The following is a 27,278-nucleotide window of genomic DNA, read 5'->3' on the forward strand; positions in this document are numbered from 1 at the left end:
AATACACATAAGGTTTTTGCAAAAAAAATCATGCTAAAAGCTAAAAAAAACAAACATAATTTGAACACCATCTTTCACTTTGTACATTGTTTCCAGAAACACACCAAGTTTGGGTTCAGGTAACGTTTTTGCACAAAGACGATACATTTTGCACAAAAAAATATATTGTTCGAAATAGTGTTTTTGTATGGAAAGAAGCCTCCGGTGGCTCATGTGTTAAAGCGCTGAGCTGCTGAACTTGCAGACCAAAAGGTCCCAGGTTCAAATCTGGGGAGCGGAGTGAGCGCCCGCTGTTAGCTCAAGCTTCTGCCAACCTAGCAGTTCGAAAACATGCAAATGTGAGTAGATTAATAGGTACCACTCCGGCAGGAAGGTAACGGCGTTCCATGCAGTCATGCCGGCCACATGACCTTGGAGGTGTCTACGGACAACGCCGGCTATTCGGCTTAGAAATGGAGATGAGCACCAACCCCCAGAGTCAGACACAACTGGACTTAACATCAGGGGAAACCTTTACCTTTACCTATGGAAAGAAGAAGACTGTCGAGTATGTTTGAAAAAGTGAGAGCAAATTAGCAGATAAAGCTCTGCATGTTGAAAGATAATTACTTGTGTTATTTGTTTTAAAAAGTTCAACATATTTCAGCCACTAACAGAGTTTGCCTTCTTCAGTGGCTTCATTAAAAGAATAGAAATAGAATTCAATTTAAAACATTAACACAAACAATTCCAAATTACTGTAGATACACTCTAAAAGCGTATAGATTGCATTATTCTACAAAACGCAGCGCACATTCCTTTTTGGTGTGGAAAACACCTTTGTGTTCATGACTTTCAGGAAGAGATTTTATTTGCATGAAAAATTGGTGATGATTTTTGTAAAGGTCTTCTGTGACACAAAAAAGGATTTTACTCATGAAAAACAGAAAAGTTGTGTGCAAAAATTCCATTTTTGCACCCAGAAAAATACTGCAACTCTCTTCGCTTATGTACACACGTTGACTGAATTTATACTTCAGTTTACAACAGCCACATACATACAAAAATCTGCAACAACAAAAAGGAATGTTTTGAAAACAATGACTGAAATAATGCATTGTCAGGAGACATAGCTGTAAGTAAGGAGCTAAGTTATTATAGCTCCCTTTGTTGACCCCCCCCCCCTTAATGAGGTGCCTGGGAGAACAGTGCTAAACAAAGACATGTGCAGTTCTTTTTCAGCAACAAGGTGCTTTGTGACAGGTAGCTGAGATTCCTTGTGTCCACCTGTTACAAAGCTCCTCTGTGCTAGGAAAGAGCTGGTACGTCTTCACTCACTGCTGCACACTTCAGCTCCCCAGAGATCTCTGTACTATGGAAGAGTGACAGTTGTCCGGCTGCTAGTGGTGCATCCAGACTGATTAAAAGACCAGAAAGTTCTAGATTTAATTTTTGTTCCTCCCCATTTTACTTTGGAGACCCATATACATGTTGTTTCTCAGATTTTTTTCTGTTAGCTCCTGGTAAAAATCAGAGACTTTTATACCAACTTTCCAAGTTGGTTAATTCATTCAAGTGGTTAGAAGAGTTAGACTACTACTTGAGGGATCCAAGTTTAAGTCCCTGTTGAACCCTGGAAATTTTAACTTGGAGCAGTCAGTCTCTTTCAGCTTTCTACTTGACAGAGCTATGTGCTGGTGGATAAAAATGCAATAAATAATCCCTAGAAATTACTGAGGCAAACATAGATTGCTATTTTATTTTATTGCCAGCATGCTTAAGTTCCCAAATAACATTATCATACAATAGTAATGACTGAACCATAATATGATTTTAAAATTTCCTCTCAAGGATAACAGTTTCAACAACAGAGAATAAAACAACCTGATGAACTACAAGAAGCTGTATTTGAATATGGTGGCATGAATGTGCACAAACTTCATACAATAGAGTGCATCATTTTTGCCTTCAGATGAATAAGGAAATAAGGTGGAATGCCGCAGTTAATCATCATTTCTTACTATGGCTGAGCACAACATATATACAATATACCTTGTCTTTTTTCCAGAGTGAGATCCAAAGCAGCTTGGAGAAATGCTAAAAGAAGCAACTCCCCAAAAAACTCTGATAATAAATCATACAAAAGTTAAAACACAATTAAACAATTTGTCATATTAAAATGCAATTGAACTTTTTATAAAATGCAAAATACAATGCAATCTTTGCAATTTCAGTTTCATTTATCCATGTCTGACAAAATATGTCATCTCTAGGCATTTTGTAGATTCTCCAGCATGATTCTATGGTATTCTTGTGCCAGAGGTCCTTCATTTCAATAGGCTTCATGGTTATCCACAGTTTCTCATGAAATCCAGGAATGTATCCCCCATGGAAACAGAACAGAACACAAAAATGACTCCTTACTTAATCAGTAAATACCTTTTTTTGAATAGAAAGGCTTTCCTGATGTGAAACCAAGCTCCACTGAATGGAGTTCCACGGTGTAAGAGCAGCCACCACAATGGCTCTCTCCCATTTTATTATCAGATGGGCCTGTGATGGTGGTAGAACTGACAGAAAGCACTCCTCTGGGGATCTCAAAACTCTGGCAGATTCATAAGGTGTGACAGATATATCAGAGAGTTTGGATTTTATGAGTCATAAATAGCACTTTGAATTATGCCCAAATATGAATCAGTAGACGTGAAGCTGTTTAAAGTGAATTTATATGTTCCATGTAGCTGGCCATTCAGCCTTCTGCCCACAGCATTCAAAACCTGCTGAAATTTGAAACAGGTTTCAGAGGTAACTTAATGGAGTGTATACGTGGCTTCATAACAGAGCTTCATACTTTTGGTTTTTTAAAAGCAATGAAATTTCTCTGGACCAGTTGTCTTAAAATGGTGTAATTAACTGTGGCTTCCTAGGTTATGCTTGTCATCACTTGTTAAACTGGAATTTAATTCTTTTAAGAGGACCCAAATAACTAAAAATATACAATAGATCTAATATTTAGTGGATTCAAAAGAACATAATTTAAATACCCAAGTTTTGTTATTTTTTTAAGTCTTTACCTAACATTGAAAAGAGACCACCTAAGAGGGCATGAGGCAAACTCAAAAGGAAAGGAAAGTATTATGTAACCAAGTTCTATCACTCATTCCTTTGGACACTAACCATTGGAGCCGTGCCTACATGGAAAATTCTAGACTATGTTTCTGGGCCTTTTTATATGGTCCAAAAAAGTTTCCCTTTTATCCCGATTTTGGCCAAAAAATGTGCATATTAGCATCACTGTATATCTCTGCACTGACCAAAAACATGTGATTTCCTTCCCTCCCCCCTGTGGAGACATGTCCACTTTTAAAAAGCTCGATACAGCCAATCAGCTGATTGGGTTGTGAAATGGATACACAGTTGATTTAAAGGAAGCACAAATGGAGACTAATTATAACTCTCTGAAACTCTTTATTTTAAACTATAATACTAAACAGAGCTTAAATAAACAATTAGAGGAAGGGAAAAGTTCGGCAGAATTTTTTAAAAAATTCACTCTACTATGTGCACATGCAAATCTGCTTATATTTATATTAAGATATTTGCATGTGCGCATATATGATTCCATACATAACAGGTAATTTTTTAAAAAAAACTTCCACCGGATGTCCCTTGTCTGCACTCTATCTTGTTCCGAGACAGATGAGACCTGTGAGGACAGTGGGAGAAGAAATCCTGGGACCCACAAGTCTGTGTGGAGACCTGCTCTTAGGTCCTGCATTTATTTGCATTTATCTTAAACCTGCCTTTTCGTGCTGAAGTACCCTCAGTGTACCGGCACCTATGGGAATTGATAGATGCCAAATAAATTAAGTTTCTGGTTGCTTGTAAGTTACTATTAAAATAGGCCTAACTAATACTATACCTCGGGGGTGAAAAGGACAGGAAATAAATGCTTGGAATAATAATAATAATAATAATAATAATAATAATAATAATACTTCATACTATACCATATAATACTGTAAATTCTATATTGATTTGATATTAATATCAAAATACAGTAATTAAAATAAAATTAAGACAAATAAAGATAACTTATTTTAATGTAACAGTTTTGCTGTATTATAAAAAGAGCTTTTTAAATATTTTTAAATAAAGCATTCTTTAATTTTTTGCCAGTTCCTAGAGAGTTTTGGTTGCCTGAGTTCCGGCTATTGGAGAGTCTGATGTATTTATACTTTATGTCTTTGGAACATAATCCATCTTGAAAAAACAGGATGGGTATCAAATAAAGTGTATGTGTGCATAAAGGAACTGCAATGCAATTTAACAAGCTTGTTCTCCCTTACAATTCTAGCTTCCAAATGGCAAATCTTTACATTATTTGATTTTAGTCAATTTTCAGAGTAGCAGATTTCGCAATTGTTGTACAGTTACCAAAATCGTCTTTATTCAAAAATGGCACACAGTTAGTACATCAAAGAATAATCAGTCAAGCTTAAACATGCCAGGCTGTGCTTTAGATGTGTTTTCTCTTAAGGGATTTGTAATTAAATACAACCTATGTGCACTACACTCAGAATGTAAAGGAGAGCAACGGTAAATATAGGTGTCAGAATACTCTTAACACTGCAATTCTTTTATTTCTAAGTGAAATGGTAATTTCATTCTTAATGCCAAAGTAAATATTTAAAGACAAAAGTAACCTAGAGGTTCAATCCAGGACAGGATTCTAGCACGGTTGGCAAAGAAATCTACGCTCTTTTCCTGGCACAGTATAGCCTTGGTCCTTACCAGGCCTACTGAATCCACAGTTTATGTTGAAAATTAGGGAATGGTTATTCTAATGGGTTGCTAATTTACAATATAAATTGCAGGTGGGTATAGGGGATCAGGGGGGATCAGGACTGTAGCAGGAAGGCATTAGGTTTTCTTTCCCATACCTATGATCCTAATCCATATTGGAGCCTTCAATTTTCTCTAGAGTAAAATAGAGGGACTAGCTCTTACACTGGGGCTGTAATCTTATATTAAGGGTACACTGTAGAATTAATGCAGTTTAATGGCACATTAACTGCAATGGCTCAATGTATAACTGAAATCAAGCTATTTTATCCAGCATGAAACATCTAAATCCCATATGTTTTATAATGTATACTGTATTTAACTGTTTGTAATAGATTTTATATGCTGTTTGTTTTTAATGATGTGTCGGCATCAAATTGTTACCAATTGTACGCCGCCCTGAGTCCCTTCGGGTGAGAAGGGCGGGATAGAAATATTGGGAATAAATAAATAAATAAATTCCTCGGCCGGGGGGGGGGGGGTTACTAGAAATACTGCTACCACGAGTTCTTGTTAAATTTGGTACATTTTAGATATTTCATATAATGATTTAATCCTATTCCTGTTAGTATACTGAATATATTATCATAATTTGTTTAAAATGTTCCTGTCTTTCTGTTTTATAATCTGTAAAAGTCATCTGAGGCATATTTTTCTTCAAAAGTGACTTTTTAATAAATGTAAATTTAAAATAATGTGATGAGCCATATACAGTATATACATATATATAAAATTGAGAAAACTGTAGGCCAGTTCCTCATATGGTGCAAGTCAGCTCACACTTCACGGGAGATTATGAAGGTAGGTAGATTGATATTAGCAGACCCAAAATGTCACTTTGCCATCTGTGATTAATTGCTAAATGCAACCTGAATTGCTTGGATCACTGACCTGCAAAAGCGGCAGTATACCTAATAAGGTTTTTCTAGTAGCCATTGCCAAGACATTTTTCCCTCCCTGTAGGCTACTTTTGGCTTCTCTAGATGAATAACTGTGTTTCATCATCCAGTGACAGTTGTTCAAAAATCTGCTGCCTCTTAAAACATCTCTTTGTTAATCGCCTTTTTATTACATTTAATTGGCTAATATATGAACAATGTGCCAAAAAGGGAAACAGGTATTTAAAACATGGTTTCAACTTTTTATTTCCAGCTACAGCACAATTCTTTAAGAAATGCCGCCCTCAACATCACCACCGCAGTACGCTCCCCCTGATGGAGGATGGGGCTGGGTCGTGGTCTTCGGAGCATTCATCTCTATTGGATTTTCCTATGCATTCCCCAAAGCCATCACAGTGTTCTTCAAGGAAATACAGGAGATCTTCGGTACATCGTATAGCCAGATAGCGTGGATATCATCTATCATGCTGGCAGTCATGTACGCAGGAGGTACCTGAAAAACTTTTAAGTTAGTTTGCTCTTATAATGTTAAGTGGTGTTTTAATCCATACTGTTGCTTAGTTTGGTGGGTAAAGGCTATAATCCTTTATTCATGTGTATGAGAGTAAGGCCTGTTGAACTTTGATTTACTATTGAATATACATTTTGGTGCTGGTGGAGAGTTCTGTTTGATCTGTTTCTCTGGCCCCTTCTACACTGCCATAGAATCCAGATTATCAAATCAGATAATCCATATTATCTGTTTTGAGTCTACACTGCCATATAATCCAGTTCAAAGCAGATGACCTGGATTTTATATGGCAGTGTAGAAGGGGCCTAAAAAACATTGTGCTGATTGCTCTGATTGCTCTGACTCCCTGTAAACCCACCCACCAGCTGTCACACTCAATATATGATGAATAAAATGCGAAACAAATTGAACTGGCTCATCCCATATGAAATCAGAATTCATGATTAAGGACCTCATCACACTAATACATCTATCCACCTTAAATCTTATTGCTGCCTCCTTTAGGGAGAGGTTTAAAGAATTCTGAATAATGTGAGAACCCAAACACATTGTTTTGTTTAGATAAACACTTTGCAACCTGATAAAAATAAAAGTAGTTACTAAGCAGAAGCAAAACGCTAGGAACAGTAATAGACGTTTTAAAAGCCTATCCATCCTCTCAGATGTAGAAATGTTATTAAAAATTACCATTAAATAAAAGGTAAAGGTTTTCCCCTGCCGTGTCTGACTCTGGGGGTTGGTGCTCATCTCCATTTCTAAGCAGAAGAGCCAGCATTGTCTGTAGACACCACCAAGGTTATGTGGCTGGCATCACTGCATGGAGTGCTGTTACCTTGCCACCCGAGTGGTACCTATTGATCTACTCACATTTGCATGTTTTTGAACTGTTAGGTAGGCTAACAGTTAGAGCTCACCCCGCTTCCCGGATTTGAACTGCCGACCTTTTGGTCAGCAAGTTCAGCAGCCCAGCGGTTTAACTTGCTGTGCTACCGGGGGATTCACTACCATTAAATATGTCCAGCTAATGTATAGGTCATCTTTTCTCCAGAAGGAATTCGGCATAGTAGGTCTGGCTATTGAAACAGAAGCATAGTAAAATAATTAAAAAATTAGGACCAATATCTGTGTAGGTTCAGTATCACTCTAGCAGCCAATCACTTCCTTGAAAGAACTTATTTTCATTCACTTCAGTCCTCCATGTTGCCTAAAAAACAAAAACCCAGTTCTAAAGCTTTTTCCAGCCTGCTAGAGTAAGCTTTGGAACTGAATGGAGGACTCCAGAAGGAAGGATGGATCTCCACTCTCCCAACTCCACTAAGAAAAGCTGTTTTATTAGTACAAGGACCTCGTTCCATTTGTCACCAGAATCACCATGCATTGTGGTGAATCCGGCAGTGCCAAGTTGGGGGGGGGGGGAACCCATGCCCCACATCACCTGGCTCCCCCCTTACCTCATCCCACAGGGGGAAGCGTCCTCCACCCGGCTTCTCCCTGTTGATATATATGTAACATGGGAAGCCTCCCCAGTTGCTGCAGCAGTGGCATGTGCCGGTTCATCTTTACTTTTGCAACAGAGCCCCACCAGAAGTAGCTCAACAGTGTGGGATGGGAACCAATGGGCAAAAGGGAAGGAGAAGCAGTGTTGCCACCAAATTCAGTCTGATGAGATTGTAAGTTTACTTTCATATTTTCACAAAGATAGATCAGACAGTGTGAAAATATATCCTATCCTACCTCACAATCTCTGAGGATGCCTGCCATAGATGTGGGCGAAACGTCAGGAGAGATTACTTCTAGAACATGGCTATACAGCCTGGAAAACATACAACAACCCTATCCTATCTTTATTATACAGCTAAAGAAACTGAGGGGATAGATTCAGTAAAAACCAATAAACTATATTTACTTTATTTCTGTGTTTGTAACACTTACTTGTTCCTAATTGCCTGAGCATATTACCCATCTAATTGATTTCCAGTTTATTTTTTGCTGACTTTGCACAGAATGGCAACTGGCAGATTTAGTTTAACTCTGCTCCTATTTTAACTGCTCTGGGTTGAAAAGGAGTTCAGTAAAGGTAGAGCTCCTCCAAGTCACTGCAGCTGTAAAAGGAAGAGTGATTGAACTCCACAGCAGATTTGTTAATGCAGATATGTCAGATCCATCAGCCACCACTGGAAATCTAATGCCACCATTCAGTTTGATACTGTTGTTGAGTCACCTCTTTCAGCATCTGTAAATCCCTTGAATATGTTCAGAGAATTCTTTGTTTCTAGCCCTTCCTTATGGATAGTTTTATCAACCCAGAAATCTACATATGAATTCTAAAACCTAAATCTGCTTATCAGACCCACCTTCAGGAGACCAATTAAATCAACCAGGCCTACCTAAGTGTTGAATTACCAAGTCCCCATTCACTCAATGAGTTTCCTTTATTTAGGTCAAGTGATTGAATTTAGGCCTAAATACCATAAAAGAAGCTAAAGTTGCCTCTTTTACATCCTATAGATGAAGTAATAAGGGCAGAACAATTCAACTATGTGCAGTTATTTTGTTATCTTGCTGCAGTCATATGGCTTTAACTTGCTAACAGCAGGTAACCTTGCCAAAAGTAAACATTCTTTGATGTTACAGTTATCTCATACTAACTTCCCATGAAATAAAGCCTTAAACAATCACTGGCAGAAGATGAAATAGGCCAACAATTAAAATAATGTTTGGATGAAAGTTCTATATTTGTGGTTTTTTGCCTTCTTCTATCCACATGTGATTCTTTGATTTCTACCATTTGATGTAGTGTTGCATAGAATAAAGCAGGAAGAACATGGTGTACACTGTAGCTTGTTTACAGCAAAGCGGAGTAGATATATTAAAATTGTTTCAGGCACACTCTGTATATCTTAATGCTAATTAGGAAAAACCTGCAAAACATTTGAGATCTGACACACTCATTATGATTTAGCGCTCTGCCTATTAATCTTCACAGCAGGGTCGTTGGGTAAGTGAGAGTCTAGGCAGAGGATCTTTGCTTCAGAGGCATTCAACCTCCTCAGGTAATTAGCAGGCATCTGTGTTTCAGGAACAAGGTATTAACTTACCTTTCAGTATCTGAAAAAAATTAAACTAATAAAAGACATCCAGTAAAGAGGTAAAGGAATGTTAATTATGTTTATCACTTACTTCATACTTAGAATAAATGCTATTAAATTATGGCAGGCCATCTGGCAAATCCATATGGTCTCCTGGATTCATGGTTAATTCCAGCAAATAGGTCAAGCACAGCATTCACCCCTTCAGGAAAGCATAAACAAGATGTGCTTCAATTCATAGATCAAGTTCTGCAATAAACTTTGCTTTCTGTCGTAAGCATGCTGCTGCTCCCATCTTCCATTCATGCAGGATGCTTTCGACAATTGGAGGCTTGGTTGTTTGTATATTTTTCAGCAATGTGTATGTCTCGATTTTGTTTGGTGTACATTTGGAGTTTATTGACTTGGCAGCTCATGAAGCAAGAGAATCAAAGCCCATAGATTCAGAACAATCAACAGTACCAAAAGTTCACCAGGTTTTTTGATCTCAATGAATTCCCCATTTTGGGAAGGAGCAGTAGTTGAATCTCTGTGGCAACTCCTCGTTCTTTATTGTCAGTTTCACACTGGCTGACAAGTATTTTAAATTATGGCTTTGTGAATAAGTTCCTATTCATTTGGGCTGTAGAGATGAAAGTTGATCTCTCTGTTTTACTAGAAACTTAGATGTCACAGAATATGGTTTAATCTCCTAAGTATTTTCTAAAGGCTTGTCTCATTAATATGTTTGTTTTATTTCATTTGAAATCTTCATGGCATCAACTGACAAAAAGATAGAACACACAAGAATGTATTCCAAAAGGATGCCTGCATAGGGACATATCTTCCCTGGTGAAGTCAATACAAAGATTCTCTTTTACTGCACAGTTGGATGTTAGCCTTAATGAAAAGTATAGCGTAGGAACCAAATGACAGCTTGCCCATCTCAGGCATGTCTGATCACTGTATTAGTCTAATGACAAGTCAGAATAGATCTTTTTGCCACCATTTTCTGCATCATTACGTGCAGTTGTTTCCCAAACATCCATTACTATGGCAGGCTAGATAATAGTTTTGCCAAGATAGCAAAGTGTCATCAGAGTGTGAGTTTTCAGTTCAGTAGCGCACACACAAAATATGCCATTACATTTAGATGTGTTGTTTTTTTTGCTTCTTATCTAAATCTATTGTTTAGTGGGAATTGAGTTTCATCCAGTTATTACATTTTAGAAAAACAAGAGTTCTGCAAAATTGTAAATGGGATAAAAATAATATATCGGTTATATGTTGTCAGAATCCTTACCAATAGCCAGCAATGTATACATTAGATGTGGAAATAACATTTATTTAAGTTTTTAACTTCAATGAGAAAGTATGTCTCAGCATCTCAAGATGGCCCATCTAAAAAATCACCAAATACAGAGAGATTCCTATTCAAAAAGTGAAATGTGCAATTTGTGCAAAACATTGATTCAGAAGTGCAAAAAAAGTGTCATGCTGAAAGAGTAAAATGTAGGTTTCTCTCCTCAGCTCCCCATTTATTCTTTCTCATGAGAATGAGGTACGTAGGATATACCTACAAGATTATGCTTGGATATAAACATGCTTATTTTCCCTACAGTAAGGATAAATCGTGTAAATTCAATGGGGTTTGCAGCAGCAGCATGTGCCAATTTGTTAACCTAGTAACTGAGCAAGGGCTGGTGAGGATTCGATCAGCCTCACCTCTCTGGGAAGTCTCCCATACCTGATTAAAAGTGAAGCTAAAAATCTATTTTGAAATCCTTCCTGATGCAAGCTCCCAGCACAGGGCCATGTGTAATTGCGATGTTAGCTGTATATGTGGAGCATCTGCTATGTTGGAGCACATGGCCACCATGAGACTCACAGCTTTTACATATTGTTACTTTCACTACACTATGCTGAGCATTGGGAAGTTCTATAGGACTTACTAAAGCATTGTCCTCTATGGAAGACACTGAAGCATTTGACGTACAGATAATGTATCAACTTTACATTTATTCACAAATATACATAGTTAAGCATAGTCTGAGGCATAACCTAATCACTGAGTCTTCCATGTCAGATCTCTTGTAGAGATAGCCAGCACTCTAAGATGTCTGGAAAACCCTAACACAATTTTATGTAACTCTCTCGGCTTATCTCTAAAAATGGCAGTTTGTTTTTTCGCACACCTAGATTAAAAAATTTAAAACTTAAGTGGTGAGAGAAAGACAAGAATTGCTTTCACTTTACAGAAGATTCCATTTTCTGTTTCCTAATCATTGTATTTACCAGCAATTGCCTAAATAAAGGAAAGACTTTACAATCATGTACTCTTGATGATCTCCTTGGTACATGTTTACTTACTCTGTGAGCACATGAATGAGACAATAGAGGCAGAAAGGCATGGGAAAAATAGCAAAATAAAGCAGGATACTAAATATCACTGCCTAATCTGGGAAGAGCAGGACCAAAATTATGGCACAACAAGAGATAATGGCAGCGCTATGACCTAAGAAATCAACATTGAGGCAAAAATACAAATTCACTCAAATAAACCAAAGATAAAGGGCAAATAGCAAGAAGAGGAAGGAAGCAAAGAAGGGATCTGGAGAGGAAACGGCTGAGGAAAGGGTAATTGATAGTTAGAAAGCGTTAGGGAGAAGCGCAACAGAAATCTGCTATCAATTTCCAACAAATTTATTTGGAAAAGTTTATACTGCTACACAGAACAAGCAAAAGAAAACTCGAGAAGGAAGATAACTGATTAATTACTCTTCAATATCTTTTCCACCAATCACTGTGATTGAAGAATGGTAACATTCTTGCCCTGGATTAGAAACTGTAATTGCTAATTAACAAATTCTACCTCCCTCTCACGTGTCATTTTCTTTATATCATGGAGCTCGGCGGCATTTTAGAGAAACAGTCTGTCATTGTTTTACTCCTGCAAGCTGAACTGGTTGGAATCTCTCTGGAGCAATGTGATCCAATTCAGAACTAATTCAAACCAAATCAATTCACTACAGAGCCAATCTGGACTAGTTTAAATCAGGCCATTTCAATTTGGGATTCAAACAGATCAATTGCTGAGCCCTGATAATGGATATATCATGCAATTTGAGCATAAGAAAGCTCCTCCCAACAATTCTGTTATCTCTATTAAGCTTTTGCTGTCCAATACAATCAATTTTACAAATGTAATTGGACTACAGAATCATAGAGTTGAAATGAGTCTTGCAGATTATCAAGTCCAACCCTCCTGCTTAGTGCAAAATATCCAGCTAGACCATAGAGAGATGCTATCACTTCTCTAAGCACCTGGTTCCATTCCAAATTTATCTTACTGTCAAGATGTTTGTTCTAATGATCAGTTGAAACTACTCTCTTCTGATCTGGTCCTGCCCCCTGGGGTAACAGAGAACAAACCTGTCCCTATTCTATGTGACAGCTTGAGGTATTCAAAAAGTGAAATTATGTCACCTCTCCCCAAGGTGAACATGTCAAACTTCTTCAACCTCCTCCAATCCCTGATTACAATGGAAAATTAATGCAATTTGATAGCACTTTAATTGCCATGGCTCTATGATCTGAAATCCTTGGAGTTGTCCTTTTCCAATATCTTTAGCCTTCTCTGACAAATAATGTTGATGCCTCACTAAACTATAACTCCTAGGATTCTATAGCATTGAGCCATTGCAGTTACACTGATGTGTCAATCTGCATTGACTCTAAAGTATATATGTGCCCTAAAATATCTAGATAATGTGTGGATAGTTCAGTGATCTCTCCCCTCCAAAAAAAAAAAAAAAAAGCTAAGTCAGGGTTGTGCTTTCCACCCTAACTGAGGCTGTTACAGATTTCTTAAATTAAAAATGCTTGGTTTTGTCCATTTTACTTATGCACGAAAAGAGGACATGTGTGCAAATCTATTTGCTTTTTTTCATGCATGGTGCATGTAGAATTTGATGGGGGTTTTTTCTTGTCAGAGTACACAGAGCCCATTCTATGATACAAGCAGAAACCTTATGATACTAAATTGTATATTACAGTGGAAATAATTATAGCTCCCTCTTTGCTGTGTCACAAAGAACCCCTCTTGTTAGGTTATGGGCTGCAGTTAGTTCTTGAAAGTTTGTTCATATGACGACCAAAATGTAACTCCCAGATAAATTCTTGCAGTTTCTTTCCAAAGCTAATTGGAAAGCATTTTTATGATGCATTCAGAATACTTAGGAAAGCAGGAAAGTGTTAGAAGCTTATTTAACAAAAGTAAATTCGGAAAGAGGAGAAGATGAAGACCTTTTTATTTTTTTTTAAATAACTTAATAATAGGAATTATGGAAAGATTTATGCTGAATTCCTATATCACACTGGTGAAATATATGTCTTCACTGATGTAGTCACTGCTGTAGTTAATTCTTTGAAAGATATGGGCAATAAATAATGTGGCTGTGGAAGCTGTTTGCTTTTTACACCATTTCTTCCCCACTTCTCTTCATCTTTGCTTAATGAGCAAGATCTACTGGGATAAGTCTGGGTATCACCTACTGCTGATCATAATTCTCCCAGAAATCCCATGGCTGTTTCTTTGTACTGGGGAAAGATCTTATGTAAGGTGGTACAGTATACCTCTTTCTATATGGTTTGGAAACATACCTATCTAGATGAAATTCCTATTTATTCACCAATAGTGCTCTCAACGCAGTGATTGGAAGGAGACTAAGAGTGAACAATGCATCATCAACATATGGGATCCATTTGCCTGGGTATATTACATTCTATTGACAAGAGAATTAAATAGGCTGAAGATTATTTAGATAAAGGGCAACAAGATGTGAAGAAAAATATATAACAGATGGCAGACACAATGAGTAGTATTTTGAAGCGGCAGGAACAGCAAAAACAGAAAATAAAGATAATTGAAGAGACACAAAAGAAGACACAAATGGATTTCCAAAGGGATTCAGCCCAACTTCAAGGATTAGAGTACACACAAAGAGAAAACTCTTTGAGATTGAGAGGAATACCAGAATCTGTACAGGAACTTGATATGGCAATAAGATTGCCAAGTTGTGACTGGAATTCGTGGTAGACCAGAGCAAATCTCAATTTGACTCAATTTGACAACACTTTTAGAGTCCAATCTTAACATGCAATAAGGAATAAACTTCCAAGAGATGTGATTGTGTTGTTTACAAGAAAGAAAGTACAAGACCAAGTTTTTTAAGCCCACACCAAAGATTATATTGAAATAGGAAATACCAGGATTGCAGTATTAAGGGAAGACAAAAAAGAAAAGAAGAGAGTACTTTTTCTGACAGATAAACTTAAGAAGCAAGACTACAGATACAGTTGAAAAAACTCAGAAGGACTTAAGCTATCTTATAAAAAACAAAGATATTGGTTATCATGAGTAATGAAGTCCCAGGATTTCTATGAGAAATTTAAAAAAGAGACCCAGGGCTCTTAAAACAGGCCGTATATCCCAGGATTTGATCCCAGGTTTTCTGTTTATCCCAGATTATCCAGCAGTGGGGATTCACATAATAAAGTTTAATGCACAAAACCTGGGATCAGATCTTGTGGTATAGAGCCTGTCTGGAAGAGCCCATAGATTCAGAGAGGGAAGAGTGCTCAAGGGACCAGGGAGAGGGAGAACATTCAAGCAGAGATGGCAACCTCAACAGATCCTGGATAAGAAGGAAGTTCAACAACAGCAACAGGTCACTCCACATGATGAAGAATAGGATGATCATCTACTATTTCAAGAACAAGAATCCTAAAGATATTTTCTTTAATTATAAATGGGCTAAACTCTCTAAACAAGAGGAGAAGAGCTTTTCATTATTTGCAATTACTGGAAACAAAAATAAATTTCCACTCAAGATTTATGGATTACAAAAATGATGGATCTGGCAGAAATTGAGAAATTGATCAAGTTTATACAATAACCAGACCCTCCAAAACTTGAAGGAGACATTTTATACTGTAATAATTAGAGATGGGCAAATTGACTAGGCTTATACAATTGCCAAATTCTTCCAAATTTGAAGAAGAATGACAGCCTTTTATTGACTATTTAAAAGAAGAAAAGCACCAACAGTAAATTAGTCTAGGGATGTAGGGATAACAAGATAAGAAAAAAAGTAGTCAATGACAAGAACAACAGGATCCCCAATGGCATCCAAGGGATCCTGGAAATTTAATCTACCAGAGATAAGAAGTTTATGAGAAAAAGAATACATTTCTGATTATGAAGAGGACAGCAGAGACAGCGTAGGAAGTGTTAGTTAGGGCTTTCCATTTTCCATTTCTCAGCATTTCTGCCTCCTTTGTTTCAAAACACTGTATACTGTATTTTCTATCCTGTTTTAGATCAGAAAACAAATGTTTGTTATTTTACTTTTTTACTTTTTATTTTTTAACATTATAGAAACCTATGTATTAGACAGCAATGAAACAAGATGAAAATGTGAGACATTAAAAATCCCCCCTTTCTATATCTACTCTTGTACTGCTCCCCATTCAGCAAATATTTGCAATGAAAATATATGGAAAAAATTCTATTCAGTGATGTTAGGCTAGGTCTACCTGATTTTCAAATATATTATGAAGCCTGTGCCCTGTCCTGGGTCAAGGAATGGGCCACACTTAAGAATGTAAAACTACTGGAATTAGAGGGCCATGACCTACTCTCAGGATGGCACAATTATTTATGGTACAACAAAAGGAAAACTGAGAAAAATTTCGACAGACTGTACGCAAAAACTCCAGGTTGGATATCCCCAATAGAAGCTAAACACAAAAGAGAATTAGCGACAGAAAATTGGCTAACATACAAACAAATTTTGAGAAAATCAGACAACTAAAACTTTAACATAAAGACCCATGATGAACTTAAAAAAGAATTTCCAAAAATAACATGGCTCCAATACTATCAAATAAAACAATGCTATAAAGAGGATACAGAAAAGGGATTCTCACAAAATCAAGGCCCTTGGGAAACTATAATGCAAAAAGAGAAAAACAAAACAAAACTGGTTTATATCACTGTGTGCATTAGGTAAACGAGTGAAAGGGGAGTGTTTCGCTGTTATTCTGTTTTCAAGTCGTTTCTGACTTATGGTGAACCTAGAGTGCTAAGAAAAACCTAAATTATAGGGTTTTTTCTCAGCAAGCTTTGCTCAGAAAGATTGTTTCCTGATAAGGATCAAGAATGTAATTTGCCCAAGGTTATCAGTGGTTTTCTGTGACTGAGCGAGAATTTGATCCCTGGTTGCCAGTCATAGTCCCTCAATATGCCACACTGGATCTTCAGTATCATATTCTTTTAAAACCAATAATAGAACAGGGATACGTGCCCTATTCAGAACTGGTCCAGTATTCCATAATCAAGGGCTTATGCATCCATTGTTGAATTCAGGATAGTCCACTCTCCTGTCCCCTTATCACACACTTGCTTCAGAGTGATGAACAGCTATCAGTAAACCAGAATGCCCATTATATCCAAATGGGGAATATTTCCTTTAATATTGGTTAGCAAACGAGGAAAATTAGCTGGGATTTGATGCAAGTTAGGATTTGGTCATAAAACTGCAATTAATGGGACTCATTGGCCACCACTTCTAGATGCTTCATTGATATCTATAGATCTATTTCAGTTGAAACCAATATTGTGTTTAGCCAACTCATTATTCAATATGCACACAGTTCAATGTAGTATTGGAAGGGGCAGTTTTGTCACCCAATAAAAATGCTAGAAGGAAAATATAGGAGGGATTTGAAGAAATATAATTAAATGGAGACAGTTTTTCATATGCGTATCTGCAGTGGAGAGAAAGAAAAAGAAAATCCTACTACATGAAAAGTATAATATCATTGGGTTTAGTATAATGTAGTGTTGACTCTTTGGAAATAGACAGACAATGCATAAAGAATGAGTCTCACAAAGGCTAGTGGTTCAAACTGGTGCAGATTAACCTACACCTATAGGGCAGTATACATCTTGTAGACTACAAATGTGTATAATAAATGACAGTATACAGTCAGTTGTGAAAATGGGGAATCCATTGTGCTCTATTTATAAACTTCAAGAGACGCATTGTTTGTAACTGCTGAACACTGAACAATTTTATTCCAACAAGGCGATTCAGACTTTTTTCAAAGATATTATTGAAAAAATGAAATGGCTTGCAAGAAAAGAAAGAAAAAAAAACAGTTGCAAAATTCATGCAACACAAACACCAGATGGCTGCCCTTTAAAAACTTTTCCCATTATTAACTGCACCCTGTATATTATTTTCTTAAAATGTGAATAGTAACTTCAAGTTTTGAGTCTTTATTTTTCACCAAATTGAATGGACAATGACTAGGAAATTGCTTGGAATGACCTTTGTGTCCTTTGCTGTGGGGGACAAATTTTAGTCTCTATTAGAATGCACACTGAATTTTAAAAACCTCATTTAGTGTGTCCTTGAAAACACAACTTCCCAATTTCCAAATGCCTCAGGAACACTGAGGAATACTTCACATTTTGATGATTTCACACACACATACACACAAACACACATACTTTAAAAATGAGGTAGCTTCAGATTTGAAGATGAGGTAAGGTAAGAGAGTCATAATGAGAAGACAAATCAAGAAAGAATGGTGAGTTCTACTAACAAACCTAGCCATAGCCAAAAGCATTCTTCATGCTTCCTAAGGTGCTACCTCCCAATGTTCAAAACTCCCGAATTTGCAAGAGAAATGCCAAATTGTTCCATGGCAAATGCTGTGTCAAAACTTTCCTAATTAATAGAATTATTTTTTGAACTCTGTATTTATCCAAAATATGTGATGGGCATGAAAGGGAGAATTTATTATTAATGTCTAAAAGCATATTTTAATGTAACTATTGTTGAAAATATTGCCTAGGACAGATTTTCCTTTTTGTGTGTGTCCATCACGCTTTCACTTTTCCTTTTACAAATGCAGCAAGTGGCCCAAGGCGCCTCTAGACAGTGTTAAAATCTGTTTTAAAAGTGGGTTTAAAAATCCCAGGACCTGGCAGCAGGTGGTTCCCCACCATCCTCACAATCTTCTTTTAAAGCGGATCAAGATGGAGGGCAGACAAGAGAAATCTGGTGAAAGCTTTTTTAAAAAAATCCTTAGTTATGTTCTGGATCATATATGCTCTCATGCAGATAATCTCATTATAAATATAAGCAGATTTGCATGTGCACATATGAGCTCCAGTGCATAACGGAGGGATTTTTTATTTTTTTAAAAAAACCCTTCAATTTGATCTCTCTCTTCCTCCAGTTGTTAATTCAACCTTTGTATAAGATCATAAAGTGTAAAAGAGTTTCAGAGAGTTATAATTTCTTTCCATTTGTGCTTCCCTTGAACCACCTGTGTGTCTGTTTGACAGCCTGATCAGCTGATCTGCTGTTTTGGGCTTTTTAAAAGTGCATGTGCGCTGAAGCAGTCTACACAGGGGGAAGGAAGGAAAACCTGTGTTTTGCATGACTGCAGATATGCAAAGGTGCACATTTTTCAGCCAGAATAGGGTTATAAGTGCATCTCTTTAACTTATTTTTCAATCTCTTAACCCTATCCCTCCTGTACTTTGGCTAAACATTATTTAGCCACCATTCCCCTTTTAACCCTGTTCCTTCCAGGTTTTACAATATGTTTAGGAAGGGCCGCCAGAGCATAGCTAAAATTGGGAATGATTGACGATAAACTTCAACTTTGTTCATATGTTATCAGCTGTGCTCCTTCCTATTTGGAAAGTTACACTACAACCCCACTTTCCCCAGGCCTTGGCAGCCCAAATACAGGTGTGATGGTGCCTACTTTGCCTCCTCAAGCAGCTATTTGAAGTGCCCACTAGGCAAAGAGCTAGACACTTCATACCCAGGGTGATGATATCCAGAGCAATGAGCCAATTAGAGAAGGGAGGGAGAAATGAGAGATCAATTCCTCCTTTATCAATTCCCCTTTCTTCTGTCACTTCATCACTGTATATATAATCACTCTAGGCCAGTGGTTCTCAACCTGGGGTCCCCAGATGTTTTTGGCCTACAACCCCCAGTAATCCTAGCCATTTTACCAGCTGTTAGGATTTCTGGGAGTTAAAGGCCAAAAAGATCTGGTGACCACAGAATCTACATCCATTTTTATGCCTGCTGGGCACCATAAATGTCAGATTGAGGGGGGCAAGTTCTGGGTCATGGCTGAGGGATGCCAAACTGGTTCTAATGCTGTTCAGCCACATGACTGCCAGTTGTCCAGCTCAGGGCTGCATTGTGCAGCTGTTTTCCAGGTCCTGAGCCAGTTCAGGGATGTGGAGTGTAGCTTCCAGTGATGCTGCTTTGGTGTACCCCACTCCAAACCAACATCACCATTTCTGGTATGTCAAGATACACTCTCACCCAGTGCTGGAGATAAGAGTTCAACTCCTTCTTTTTATATGGCAGCAGTGCCACCAGTAGTGGCTTCACTTCCCTTCCTTTTATCTTAAGAGGTAGGAAATTTACCACACACCCACCTGGATTAGAAAATTAACACAGTATCTAATAGAAATGTGGTGTTGCAAACAAGTTCATTTACACTTCTCTGAACTTGCAAAAACAAAAACAAAAAAATTCCACATAAAAGAAGAAATATGTTAGAAAGGATAGGAAGCCCTGTCTTATTTTGTTAATTTATTTATTTCCAATATTTATATCCCGCTCTTCTCACCCGAAGGGACTCAGGGCGGCTTACAACACTGGCACAATTAGATGCCTATACAAAATCAACCAACAATACATAAAATCAGTTAAAACTATTAAATACAGTATAAAATTACAGTATATAAATTTAACAATACGTATGCTCAGATCCGTTCGTCCAAAAACCTCGTGCTTTATGCGTAAGTCAGTCCGTGTCATCTTTATCGTTTATTCGTTAAAGGCCTGGGCACATAGCCATGTTTTTAGGGCTCTTCTAAAGCCCAAAAGAGTTGGAACTTGTCTAATATCTCTGTCTTTATAAAACATCTTTGTGACTGAGACAAAGACAATGATTCTGTCCTTATTTGGCAGTGACAATTTCAGTTAATCATCTGTCTTTCGTCCTGCTTTTAAAAGATGTTTCTAAAATGTTCCAGTTTCTCTGTTCTCTTCCCACTTTCCGCCAACCTCAGTTGCTTCAAACTGAATTCCAAATGCAACACTCCATTAGATCAGTTGGAATGATGCATTTTGCCTCTTTAAGTAGTATCAGGCAAAAGGAAGTTACTGCAACCTCTCATAGCTTGTGTGCTCTTTTTCACTAATAGAGTTTGCTATTTATATTGTACTCAGATATAGCTTGGTTGCACATGTCCTGGTTTTCATTTGTAAAATATTGGGAAGTTTACAACAGACAATATTTCATGTACAGAAAATGAGATAGGGTGTGGAACTTTACTCTAACACTGGTGGTAGTTCAGTTACCTCCCTCATTATCTGAGACCCATGGTCTAGGTTAGGAGATTTAGGGTCAAGTGTTTTGAGTCCTTGTTAAAACACTTGATGCAGTAAGGATGTAAATCCTTGCTTATTGTGCAAAAACAATTACAAGACTGTCCTAAAATGTTTATCAGATGGGGAGAGGGTACTTCATCCATCCCAGAAAGTTTTAGGAAATTTGGTTTTCCAAAGAAAACTCAATTATTCAAGCCATGTAAAGGTTTTCTCCCTTCCTTATCTCTGTTTAATTGAAAGGCCTCTGAGCACTCCAGAATCTCATTCTAGTTTAGCCAATTACACCAAAGACTTTATATTCTATAAGCACAACGTAAATGTGTATTTGTTCCAAGAAAATGTTTGTTAACTCACACTGTCAGGCAGCAATTCTAAGCATATTTGCTTAGAATTAAGGTTTCCTCAAATCAATGGCACATCAAAGCACATGTGTTTAAGAGTCTTTATTATTTCTCCCAGCACTAGTGAGTAACTAAGTTATGAAAGCCAGTAATAAATAAATAAGGAAAGACCACTTTAAAACATAGTCTAAAGCATTAAATATGTTTAATTTGTTTAAGCTACAGGGGGCAATTTGTTCTTTGATGTAGGTAAGTGTTCAATTCTAAGGCTACTTTAAATATACACCGAATATATTTAAAACCCTTTGTTGTAAACATTTTTGAGATTTTTGAAATTAAAGTGACATTAACATGTTCTTAAGTTTTAAAAAAGTTTGTGACTTGATAGCTCTTAGAACTCAAAATTCTAAGTTAGAAAATGGTACATACAATCAGGGCCAGCCCTAGGTATTTTTCAAGTGTAAGCAAACAGTATTCTCTCCCCCCCCAAAAAAAACCCCCAATCACTGAAAAATAAAAGGTAGAAGGTAGAGGTGAATAGAATAGATAAAAAGTTACCTTACAAACCAGAAGTTCATTTACATCATTATGTTCATATAGTTACATTACACAGAATTAATGCAAATTAACTTGCATTTTAGAATGCAAATATTTTATTAAACTTAGCAATAATTTTAAGCTTTTATTGTTATTTTTGGTCTACAAGTACTACACAAAGGTTTCCTGGTCCTGCTGTCTCTTCAGAAGAATTTTCAGACTTCAGGTTTGCTAATAACAGAGAACTCAATCCCATGCTTGTTGAGTCTGTCAATCAGTGGGAATGTTGCAATTGGCCACCTTGATTAGCATTGCAGCTGCAAAGTCAATCAGGGAGGGTCTTTGCATAGACTTTGAAAGACTGACTTGGAAAGGGGGTGGGAAAGAAGGACTGGAAATGAGAAAAACTTGGAATGGGAAGGAGAATTTGAAAAAAAGAAGGAAAATTAGGTGGGAAGAAGGTAGCTGGAAAAGTTGGACAGATTGGGGAGGGAAGGGGCAACTGGGGAAGGGGGAAGATTGAGGTGGGAAAGGGGGCTGGAAACTGGGAAAGGCTGGGATGGAAATTTGAGAGAGGGGCTGGGAAATGGGGATAGCAAAGACTGGGATAGGAAGGGGGAAACTAGAAAAAGGGAAGACTGGGAAAGGGGTGCTGTGAAAGGGGGGGGGGAAACTGAGGTGGGAAGGGAGGAAGGGGAAAGCTTGGGGAAAGAAATTGCGGGTGGGGGTCCTTCCTTTGGCTCTTTGGAAGGGGCTGTTTGGGAGAGCCACCTGCCTGCTCTCCTTCCTCCTCCTCCTCCTCCTCCTCCTCCTTGTTCCCTTCTCTTCCTCTCCTCCATTCCCAGAAGAGAGACCTGGAAAAGGGGGGGGATAGAAGTGCAGAGGTGGCTGGTTGATCACGGAAGGGGGCATCTTCTCCGCACTTCCATTCCCCTCTCTGCTTTCCAGGTCTCCCTTCTGGGGGGCAGGAGGGGAGGAAGAGGAGATGACCCCAGGCAGCTGGTGGATCATGGGAGGGGAAAGGAAGCACTGAGGAGACTCCCCCTCCTGCGATCCACCAGCTGCCTGCCTGCCTCAATGGCCAGTCCCGTTTCTCCTCTTCTTCCTTCTCTTCCTTCGCAATGGCCACTTGAAGGAGGAGAAGGAAGAAGGGGAGAATGGGTTGCTGCCGCAGTTTCTTCTCTTCTTCCTCCTCTTCCTTCTCAATGGCCAGCTGGAGTGGGTCATTTCTCCTCTTCCTCCTCTTCTTCCTTCTAGATGGCAAGCTGGAGGGAAAGGAGGAAGAATGCCTCTACCGTTTCTCCTCTTTTTCCTCCTTTTCCTATTCCATGGCCAGCTGGAGGAGGAGGAGGTTTGGCAGGAACAGTGGCCTTCGCGGCATAAGAGACTCACCTAGGGGCCCCTATGCAGCCTCCACCGCTTGTCCTCCTCTTCCTCCATGGCCAGCTGGCTTCGGAGCCTCACCTCTAGGCTCCGCTGCCGGCTTGACCCGAATATAAGCCAAGGGCGGATTTTTCAGCCCCCAAAAAGGGCGGAAAAACTCGGCTTATATATGAGTATATACAGTAATGTCCCTCCCCTGCTTCACAGGATAACTTTACCAGGCTGTAAGGTTTGTTACTCAGGTTAGGTAATTGCCTTGTGTCAAATGGCACATTGATTAATGGCATTGTAAATAAAGAAAAATTATAGCACCATAATATAAGTGGCTATTTAATCTGTTAGTTAAGTGACATTTATTATTTAGCTTATCATGCTTAACAAGTGCACTAAACAAAGAGAAGTCTTTATGGATTTTTCCTAGGATTTTTAAGACATGCAATACATAAAAATCCTTTTTTAGGAATACAATGATGAAAAACAAACGGAAATTTACATTTCTAATACAACGAATTAATCATAATGAGGGCTTGTTGAATTTAATAATAACGCTAGCAACCCTCAGCACCAGCAACTTAAATTAGACTACTTACTGCTTAAAAGCATTGTGATGAACTGGAAGATGGAGATGGATCAAAGGGAAAGACATTAAAAAACTGGCATGGGACCCGGGGCAAGATGCATGATGATGTGTATCCATTTTTGTGAATTCTTATTGTTAACTAACACTACACAAAACAGATGACCTCACTCTATAAATCTTCCTACAAACTATTTTTTTCTAAGAATGCCACCAAAAACATTAGTTGAACAAATGCAAACTAGGTTCAAATTGTTCTGTGACATGGGATCTACTACCATGACCTAGTTTTTCTGAGACTCTTTTGTACTACACAATTACAATCCTGTGATTCCACTTTGCATAAATTACTTTTGCAATATGAACTTAGTTTGCACCAATATAAATAAACTGAGGAAGAAGAAAGAATGTCAGATCCCCTTCTCTGAGTGGATTGCAGAGGAAAAAGATGGTGGTAATTAAGTGGTTCAATAATGGGAATGGAGCTATTGGGCACAATTCTGCTTTCACTATCTTTATGATTTCTAATCGCATGAAGGAATTCATAGATTGCTGACCAACATAGGAAGACTAGAGACAATTTGTAATTCAAAGTCCCCTTGAATATATAGGTTGCCCTCCATGAATATAGATTCTAACAGCTAATAGTAGCTGGAATTCTTTCATACCACACAATTATTTGAAAACTAGGTAAATAAATTTATACTGGAGAATATATTTTATAAAAATGATTTAATCAGTTAAAATTCCACCATAAATTTCAATTTTATGAATTGTCATCCCTGTGCAGCAAGGTACTGCCTGCATTGTTGAAGCACAGAGTTGTAAACCTTGCTTCAAGTTTTTATTATAATTTCATGGCATTTCTCTACTAATGACTTCTTTAATCCTGTTAAGGGTAGTGTATATACATTTTTTTGCAGCAAAATGACAAAAATAATCAAGAGTTATAAGATGTTGAGTATGTATACATTTTGGGATGCCGTGTTGTGCATAAAATGAAGAAACAGTATTTTACTTGATTAATATGAGAATTTATGAGTTTTATAGCTCAAAACTCGGGAAATAATGTACAACAGCAAAATGTAACATTGTAATCAGAGTAGGAGAAGATACTTTTTTTAAAAAAATCTGTAACTCCCAGAAACATGCAAGCAGTATGGTCCCTTGCTATTTTTCCTCATTTTAGTCTAAGCTTTGAAGAACCAGAATATGGCCTGCAATGTTTTCAGAAGAACTGTAAAAAAAAAAAAAACAACTCTTAGGCCCAATATCATTAGTGATTATTTCACACACAAAAATGGCCTCGGGCAGTCCTTGGCTAAGCTGTTGAGTTTCTGACACTGCCTTCAGCTATACATTTGAAATCCATTCCAGCAACCATTTTGACAGTCACCTCCTCAATCTGGATGTATTAAAACAAAACAAAACAGAATAGAAATGTGCAGGCTGGAGAGGGCATTGTTTTATCTTACCCTTCCCAGAAAACATAAATAAATCAAATTGAAAGGATGAGTAATCAGAAATAAGGAACAATGATGGAGCTGAATGCTTTCTTTAGATAACTGCTTGCTTAAAGCTGTTCACTTTAATACTTACTTGCTGCTAAACTTATCTCTGCTTCTTAGTTCCCACTCACTTATTAGAGACTTAAGCTAGCAATGGAACTTATCTTTTGCATGTAAAATGTGCTTTTAGAAAATAAAAAATCTTCTCATTATCTCCTGAGAGTTTTCCACATTTCTTTTCCTTCCACCTTCACATGATTATATAGCAGTTCAGATTATCCCCTAGAAAGGAAAAGAAAATAGTCTAATAAAATCCTAGATGCATGGTAGAAAAGAGCCCCACTTGCAAGAACCTTTGATTAAATTGAAATTTTCTCTATATTTATATAATGTACTGTAAGCTTCTTTCTTACAGTGGTAGTTAAATAAAGAAATGTTCACCCGATTAATAGTTTCAAGGAATCGCTTTTATTCTTAACCTTGAAGTCATGGGATCATATAGTAAAGTATGCTGGCGAAATAGCAAGTTGACGACATTGGCAGGTCAGAAGTGAGGTATGAAAGCTCATTCAGGTTTCCAGATGTCACTAGAAAGTATTTTGTTTGCCATCAAGAGAATGGCTCAAGGAAAAAAACAGTTTTTAACAATTCTCTATTCCCATGATTAGCTTGAATGGCTAACAGTCCACAAATCATCTCAAGGGACCTCCTTCCATTTGTCAAAACCTTGGAAGTTAAGCCCAAGTTTGACAGTGATCATTTTCCTGTCCTGCTGCACCTAAACTCTTTTACTCAAAATACCCACATAGTGGAATGCTTCCAACCCTCCAGACTTAACTTAGTTGCAGAAACTTGGTTTAAACATTGTTGTTATTCAAATTATTTCTGAATAACTGTTTTTTAACTTCTGGTTGTATGTTGTATGTCTATGTGTTAAATGTTTTGATATGGCCGATGGGCTAATCAATAAAATGTGTTGTTGTTGTTGCAGTCCACAAATCAGCCATTTGATGAGTCTGATGAGATCACTAACTGCATATTCCAACCTTTTTATGGATTGAAATGGAGATACATGTGGTTAAAGAACATCAGAGTTTGGACAGGATGGCAAAAATTATGAACAAGGAAAGACAGACAAACTAGGACATGTTGCAAACGTTTGCTTTTTCCTAAGTCTACAAGGAAGGACAAGATTGTCCCCCTCCTCCCTGCACTGAGTGTGAATTACTTTTGAACACTGAGTTATGTTTTCAGGATAAAGGGGGAAAGTGGGTGGAAGAGAGAAAAACAGGGAAGTTTTAAAAGCAACTGGAAAAGTGGTATAACCAAGAATTCTGGTCCTGATCATTCAAGATATTTGGAGGTTATGTTATTGTGGACTGACAATAATTGAAAACTAGTAACTACAGGACAGAAAGATAGGAAGGAAGCTCTCTCTCTCTCTACAAATACAGACAGGCAGACAGACAAATTACCAAACATATTAGTGAAGAATTTCAAAATCCATTCCACCATAATATTTTAATTGGGTCAAACTGTGGGCTTCTCCAGGTGAAATAACCCACTTTCAAAAATGTATGGGCTCTTCCTTTCTCATTCCATCTCAATAGATCAAGAATATACCTAACCTGATGCAGGTTTTCTTAAATGAGCTTATGAGTGAGTGAGCGTTGGTTTGAACATTTCATTGGCCTTTCCATTGCCCTCTACATATGGAGTGTGAAATGAAGAACTTCTGCTACTTTCAGGGGTTCATTCATGAGCTGAAACAATTATTGCCCACAGATACAGCAGGCTCTCTAGTTTTAAAAGCCATGTTCTGCATTCAGAGGCAACAGATGGGATGACAGAGAGAGCAGTGCTAGTGGGCTGACCATCTTTCTGTGTTTGAAACCACTTATATAGGGCCCAGGATCATAGCTGGTCCTTGAGCTAATGACTGCTTTTCCTTGTCAAGAATCTAGGGGAAAAGACACAATTGTATCCAATGGGCACAAATGCAGGGTAGGTCTCTGGAAAAATTGGGATGAATAAGTGCCAGAGAGCCACAATTCTATACTTCAGCATCAAGACCGTTTTTCAGTCACTTCTACTTTCGTATGATAGGCTTAAGAATCATAGTTTGA

The 27,278-nt window shown here is 37.7% G+C and overlaps 1 protein-coding gene across 3 annotated transcripts in view; it reads left to right on the plus strand.

The window, feature by feature from the left end:
- The window catches only part of slc16a7 (solute carrier family 16 member 7), a 127,136-nt gene that overhangs the window by 66,936 nt on the left and 32,922 nt on the right, over window positions 1–27,278 (plus strand). For 2 of the 3 annotated variants that reach the window (XM_008111089.3, XM_003221184.4), the window contains exon 2: window positions 5,977–6,212. In XM_008111089.3, coding sequence (XP_008109296.2) covers window positions 5,999–6,212 — 214 coding nt within the window. In that variant the 5' untranslated portion in view covers window positions 5,977–5,998. Of the gene's footprint in view, window positions 1–5,976; window positions 6,232–27,278 lie in introns of those variants that run through there. The other variant, XM_062982524.1, reaches the window with a different exon arrangement.

This window comes from Anolis carolinensis, chromosome 5, assembly GCF_035594765.1.
Source record: "Anolis carolinensis isolate JA03-04 chromosome 5, rAnoCar3.1.pri, whole genome shotgun sequence".
Taxonomy (NCBI): Eukaryota; Metazoa; Chordata; class Lepidosauria; order Squamata; family Dactyloidae; genus Anolis; species Anolis carolinensis.